The 7,566-nt window shown below is 40.8% G+C and overlaps 1 protein-coding gene across 1 annotated transcript; it reads left to right on the top strand.

Annotated features, from left to right (window-relative positions):
* Positions 1–3,388: 3,388 nt before the first annotated feature.
* Positions 3,389–5,182, top strand: LOC104391788 (GRIN2-like protein). The gene has a single exon (XM_010001128.1). It carries the CDS (start codon positions 3,389–3,391, stop codon positions 5,180–5,182), a length of 1,794 nt encoding a protein of 597 aa, XP_009999430.1.
* Positions 5,183–7,566: the final 2,384 nt, after the last annotated feature.

Below are 7,566 nucleotides of genomic sequence, written 5' to 3' on the forward strand. Positions count from 1 at the left end.
CTGGGAAAATGAACTTTCGATTTCAACACAATAGGAAAGTGCTTTATTTTGAAGGCAGTGGATTCATTTTGTTTGAATGGGGGTTTAGCTTCTTTTTTACCCTTTTTTCCCATCCTAAACTGTCCAAAATATCGGGTGAGATGCTTTTTACTTGATGGGTAATTGTTCCCATTGTTTTTAATCCCAAAGGAACAGGATAATTGTTACAATTGTGCTAGCATGGAATGCTGGTCTACCTGAGCAAAGATGTTCAAATGCTGTTGATAGTTGCTGGTTATAATGCTGCAAAGTATTTGTATGTGTGTAATATATGTAGCACTGGCCCATGTTTGATTTCAGCTGCAGTTGGAGTCTATGTGGGGGGCAAAAATAGATCTCTGCAGAGTTCTCTTTGAAGGTTTCATTGCAGACATCACACTGGATATTGTTTTCAGTGATGTCAATATACGTGAACCATTTCATTCATCTGAATGTGTTCCTTCACATTCAGGTGAAGAATCAATCTCAAATTTGCATCACTTCTCCAAGGTACAAAGGTTTCTGCATTAATGCTATGTAAAGAAAACAAATAAAGATCTCAGTATCTGTGTGTATATACATATTTGAACCTTGTAAACTTTGTGAGAGAGCTCTTCAAAGTTCTCACAGCCTTGTATCATCTGTAACAGGATATGCTTGAAGCTCCATTTCACCTGAGACTCAGTATTTGTGACTGGGGATTTCCATTAGTAAATGTTGCTTCATCCCAGTGTGTGTGAGAACCTTTGCAGGTGTTATCTTCTAAAGAGATTAAATGTAAGGTCTTCACCTTGCAGACACCTATGCTTTGGCGTTTAATCCTGTTGACTCCTTTGAACTCTGGCAGAATATACCCTTATTTGTAAGTGGCTGCAGGATAGATCACATGCTGGAGGAAATGAGTGAAGTGTTTCAAAACTGTGACTTTAGTTCTTCCTTCTAAGGGTCAGGTGAGATTTTGTGAGGGCTTTTGAAAAACATGCAGAAATACATTGATGGCCAGCCTGGCAAGACTGCAGCTGCATTCAGCAGTGCCTTTAACCCAGGAATCTGAAATAGTGTTTTTGGAAGAAAATATGCTTTTGTGTTGCTCTTAGATGCCACCAGCCAGTGGAATCTCACAGGTCAGAGAGGCAGTGTAGTGTAAAGTGCAGGCTTGGTGCAGATGGACTCTGCAATGAGTTTAACTTCTAACTGAACCAAGCACATATGAAGGAGGGGAAACCGCCTTTTTTCTGCATAGAGTCCAAATTTCAGTGAATCCTAATGATAGAATATGTTGCTGCCACTCACAAGTCCTTACAACATAGCCCACAATGCGAAGCTTCTCAAAGAAATGATTACAAATATAGTTATTTTTACTGTTGTATTGCTCAGTTTAATTTAATTATGGAAAGCAGCCAATGCAAGTGGATTTTGGGTGTTGAGAAAATTGCAACCTAAACTATTAGCTTGCCAAAGTTAACAACAAAAATGTAAGCACTGATAGCTGTCTGGATCAGCAGTAGAACTCTTAGTTGTGAATGGAGCAAAAGGCATCCTCTTTATCAGCTATGTTGGTAAATGGTTCTTTGAGTCTGTAGATATCATATTAAAAGGATCACATATTAAAAGCTTCTCAAAGAGAGGTTTGAATGTGAGCCCTTGCAGTCACTGGTCTCTTGGTGTTACAAATGAACTTCCCTGTTACACTTACAGCCTGCTTTTGTTCACCACGTGTATGTACCTTTCTTGGTCCACACATTAATTTTTATTTCAGCAATACAGTTCACAAGAAATTGTGAAGGTTTCTGCAGGGGTCCTGCTAGAGAGGCAGAGTACATAGAGTGCACCTGAGGGTAAGTTCTCTAAAACAAGAACCTGTGGCTTCCACTATACTTGTGCACAACAAAATACCCAGTAGTACTTGACCTGGAAGCAATTAATAAATGCTCTAGATTTTTCTGTTTGTCAGAATCAGTTCTTTTAGGAAAGAGATATATTTATATGTAGGTATATATATTTAACCACATTAAAATAACCTGGTTATACAAATATTGAAAGATTTCTGTGACACCAAGGGAATGTATGTGGATGATCTGATTCAGTAAAAAAAAACTGATCACTAACCTATTTAGATTGAAAATTTTCAATTATACCTTCTCTTAGATGTAGAAGTGCTAATATAAATGTTACAAACATACAGCATACTGTACCAACTGGTAGAAACAAGTGTTTTCTAACAATAGAATTGACTGAGTACACCAAAAAAGGGACAGAAGAACCACAATACTTTGATTAAAGATTTTCTTTGTATGTTTTTACCCTGCTTCTCGTGCAGTGAGTGTATACCTTCCACAGCCAGTGTGAACTTGTGGATTCCCAAGGGTGATTGGCACAAGAAGCCCAAACCATGCACTGAAGCACATTCCACTAATGACCCCTGTGTTGAGATGCAGAATTTCCATCCAGCTCAGTGGTTCTTAGGGGAGCTTCACCTCTAGCCCTTCACTGGATCCCTCTTTGCTTCTTCCTCCTACCATGCCAGTGGCAAGCACAAGCTAGAAAAGCCCATCATGGGTCAGCCAGGTATTTTTGCCCCATGCTGCCCAGCATTATTTGTTCTGGGACTCCACACAGGCCTCATAGAGCTCATTTCCTTGGGTCTTATGTCATGTGTCCTCTGCCACAGGTGATGAAAGCAGTTTTGTCCACATGTACTAGATACTTGTGTGGACTCTGGGGAAACAGTTCACAAAAATAATGATGATTGTGGTGAAATGAAATAAAAGGAAGCTTGTTAGGAAGGGTAGGGGGAAAAGAGAACTTGTTCTGTTGTTGAGGCTTTGTTAATGTTTGAAAGCTGCAGCGGTGAGTGGATAACTTCCAAAATGGCAGTGCTGAGAGACTAAAACCCAAACAGATTTTTGTTTTGACAATACAGTTAACATCATTGGCTTAATGAACACTGTGGTGAAAAGCTACCTTGTTTACAAGTGCTTCTATTTTTGCTTAAGTTACATGACATCTCTGGATATCCCAACAATGGCTCCAGTGAATTCAGGGGAGATGATACTTGGCAATGTTGAGATTGCTATTATTAAAAGGTAGAAACCAAGAATATTTTTTTCCCTTTGTTTTATGAAATGGTATTTCAATAAATTCTGAATCTAATTCAGGGTAAAGCCCTTTGAGGAAACTGAAGATGGAAACTGGCCAGTCTGAGTACACAGAGATGACAGTATAGTGCTTCTTAAAAAGTATTTGTGAACTGTAAAAAGCAAGAAGCCCAGGCAGAAGATGAATAGAGATTATAGTTTCTGCTACATGTATTTCCTTCTCAGTTTGCTTTTCCCCCCCCACTATTTCTTGCAGATCTCTCTGTTTTGCCATGTCAGCTGACCACCACCAACTTCACACTCATTCCTACCAAGACACACTAAGTTCTACTTGTGATGGCCTGTTGGACATCAACAGTCACCCCCTGTCAAAGAGCTCCTCAAGCCTGGCCTGTATGGGGCAATCGAATTTAGCAGAAAGGCAAAGCTGCAAAAAGGAGCTGAAGAAAAGCCACAGTAGTGCCATCTGCCACATCACAGAAAACCAGAGTGATGCTAGGAGTGTGCTGAGTCCTGAATGGTCCTGCTCACAGCCTAGGATGATGGGACTTGAATCAGTGGTTCAAAATGTAAGCAATCAGTCAGCCGATGACAATTCACCAGGCAGAACTAAGACTGCAAACCATTTTCCTGTTGCTGAACAGTCCCCACCATCCTGGGAAGTGGGGGACACTATGATGTGTGTAAAGAGCAGCACTGTTGAGAATGTTTCTTGCATGGCATATCAACAAAGCATGAGTGAGATGAAAGAACCAGGAATGACCCTTCAGAGAAGCCACTCAGACCTAGCTTGCAGTTGCAAACAGCGGACTTACATCACTCGCATAGAAACCAGTGCTACTCACTCCAGCTCTCCTAGCTGCAGGCATGGTCCATCAGTGGCTGACATGTGTTTCCAAACACAGAGATATGGACCAGAAATAAATGAAAATACATCTCACTATCAAAACCTTGTGACTCATCTTCCAGTTCTACCTAGAGACCAAAAGATACCCACAAATAGCTTCAACAGTGGTGGCATTGCCCGTAATAGCACTGTTTACACAGATCCTGGAACATTCCACACTGCTGTTCTAGGATCCCACATACCTGGAAATGTTTTCTCAAACAGGACAGTGTTCAGTCAAGCCACTGGGATTATTCATGGTGGTCTGATTTGCAGTAATATTCCAAACTCTGCATACTCCCCCATGATGATGACAGTTCATAATGATTCTGCTGGGCCCTGTGATATAAGGCAAGACCATTGTATGAAAGCAGATGCCACCATCCCTGCCTATTGCCATTCTTTGCCCATACCATCTCTACAACTTGTTCCACAGTTGGTATGCTCAGTTAGTGAGTCAGGAAAAGAGCAGGCAGCATCTGGCTACCTTCATTCCTTTTCTACTTCAGACATTCTGACATATCCTAAGCTGGTGTCTTCAGTAAGTGAATCAGGCCTGGATGCCAAAAGAGTCCTAAAGTGCTGTAGCATTCCCAAAGAACAACTGCAACATGCTCAACACTGTGCTCAGCAGGAGAGAGTTCCCACAGAAACAAAGGCTGCCTGTGTTGCCTTTAGTAGCCAGCAAGGTGCAGACATGGTAATGATGATGAAGGATATGTGGACTATGACCTCTATGAATGATTTAACCAAAGGACTGAAACCAGCCCTTGAGCGTAGAGATGCTGAGGTACAAACTCTTCCAATTGTGGAATGCAAATCTGTGGCAACAAGCCCGGCAGCTGCAGCAGAAGGCCACTCACATGTGTTCCCAGAAGTCAACCTGGAGCAAGACTTGGGGGCCCGCAAATCTCCAGTACATGAAGTGAGATGGGATAATGAAGGAATGACATGGGAAGTGTATGGGGCATCAGTGGATCCAGAAGTCCTTGGGCTAGCCATTCAAAAACATCTTGAAATTCAAATAGAACAATTCCAGACAGAGCCAGCTCAGCTGGTTGAGAAAAGTAATGAGGAGTCATCTTCTAGTAAAATGGGGAAGAAAAGGCCATTCAGAACAATGATGCATTCCCTGAGACATCCAAGCTGTTGTGCTCGTTCCAGTACTGCAGTGGAGTGAGCATAGATGTAGGATGGAGGATGGCTGTGCTGCTCTTCAGTTGTAAATAAATGCTGACTCTCAAGTGCTAACACAGTATGTGGGGACAATCCACTTCAGGATAAGTGGGAAAAGTTCAGTGACCATCAAATGCATATCAAAGCAAGGAAAAGCCGTGATTGGGCCATGAAACAGAGGACATAAGGTTGTATCTTCATCCTACCATCTGAATGCTCTTGACTGTATTTATGTAGCATTGTTTTGTTCTTCTGTGTTAGTTTAAAATAGTATTGTAAGGAATGATACTTCTTTTCTAAATAATGCACCTTTTTAAAATAATTACGACCTCTTCTGTATTTTAATAACTTAGAATTAGAAAACAAAGTTGGAAAATGATGCTTTAATCAAAGTTCTTAGCTTTCAAACCTACTCCCTTAAATTGCTTTGGGAGCTGCTTTGCTGTTAATTTATAATCATGCTGACTACAAGCCCATTTCAACTACAGACTGAGTGACAAACTAGTGTAATGCTATGTGACAAAGAATTGTAACTTTTGCTACATAACTCTAGGAAGTAATTTTGGTATTGCTAGTCTGAACTCTTCCCTTTGCAAGCTGATGTACAGTTGGAAGATGTTTCTGCAGTTTCAAAATAGTTTGTAGTTATGATTAATTACATTCTAAAAATCGAGACCTGGTGTTTACTCAGTGATTGACACAAATGTACACTATTACCAAAGATGACTCATGTAATGTGAATTACTTACTGAATGCTTATTTTAAGAGATATGGAAAAAAAAGCTGTTCAGATTAATCTGTCACACTCATACCATACAAATCATAAGCAGTTTTGTTTTGCTTACATTAAAAGTAATTTCCAGTGAGTTCTTTTTATGTGCATCTATTACAAACAACAGTTATTTTGTTGTTGCATAAACCACAAGTGACTGCTTGCATGTTGCTCATCTTGTGCTCCCTCTCTGGTCTGACCTCAAGTGTCTGCTGGAAGTGAGACTCTCTCTTCCCCAAAGTACAGCTCTAAGGTTACTACTTCAGAGTGCCTCTGTCATTTGGGCAGGTTAAAGATTTATTTTCTCCCAGACACAACTTTGCAAATGATTTCCCAATGGGAAACCTTTTATGATTCTGTAATGCAGCTGTAGTGTAGGGCCCCTTTGAAGTTAAAAGTTTGTTGAGGAAGCTGAAACTATTCTTTCCAGTGTCACATATATGGCCTTTGGTTAGTGTTTAAGACTTCAGGAAACTAGGAATGTGCAATGTTTTTTTATTAACAGGGAGGAGGAACATTGATTTCTATCTCAGAGGAAAACTTGCAGTGTCAGAGGACTTACTGCTGTGGAATTCCCCATTCTGTCTTTACATGTGTGTGGCTGTGCTTCTGTTGTTTTGGTTTGGGTTTTGTTCCAATAAGTTAGCAAGCGGTCTACATAATGTTTATCTGACACTTCTGTATGTACAGGAGCCCCAGGTGCTTAGGACAGCTTTAAAATTTCATCTAGAAAAATCCTTAGATATAGGACCTGCAAGCTGGAGTGCACTGGGATGCAACTCTAGGAAGATTATAAAATAAGACCACTATCAAACTGCTCAGGAAGAGTTTGCAGAAGGGACTGGAACAATATGGTGATGTCTCCCTGGTGCTTTGGCTTTTGTATACCATAAGAGCTGGAACAACTCTTAGATTTCATGCAGCTCTGGTGTGAATTACATATGTTTTATGCATTGGTATGTATTTGCTATTACACTACTAAACACTGTGTCACCGTTTGACTCGAGTTCGACAACAACGCTCTTGATCCCCTCCCATCCAGGACTGAAAACTGAACTACACAGCTTTAATTAAACAGTAAGACAACAGAAAATATCTACAATTATATACAAATATGTTCAGGTATGTGCAAAAGCCTCTTGCCTCCCCCCAGCATCTCCTGAGCTGTGAACAGCCCTGAAAAAATCCTGGAGCTGCCAGAGAAAGTGCAGAGTGATAAGGGTCAGGAGAGCTCCAGCCTGGGGGTTGGTAGTGATGGATGGATGGAGTCCTTCCCGGACGCCGGCCATGGACGGAAGAGAAAGGAAGAAGAAGCAGGAAGGAAGTTGTCTTCTGTGATCTCTGACCTTCCTCTGAGCTTACATATGGAATGGAATTGAGTATCTCTGGCCAATTTGCTGTCTAACTCAGCCTCAGATCTCCCTGTAGTGTCTGAGCCAGCAGGGCAAAGATGTGACCTTGAACACGCAGCAGTGAGAAAAACATTCCACTGTTATCAGTCTTAGTTGAAACACTCTGGTACTAGTAAAAAAAAAACACCTTAATGAAGAAAAAAAAGAACCAAAACAGTAAAAAGAAAATTTGCTTAATCCTGGCTCAAACCAGCAATACCTGCT

This window comes from Chaetura pelagica, unplaced genomic scaffold, assembly GCF_000747805.2.
Source record: "Chaetura pelagica isolate M959 unplaced genomic scaffold, ChaPel_1.0 scaffold346, whole genome shotgun sequence".
NCBI lineage: Eukaryota > Metazoa > Chordata > Aves > Apodiformes > Apodidae > Chaetura > Chaetura pelagica.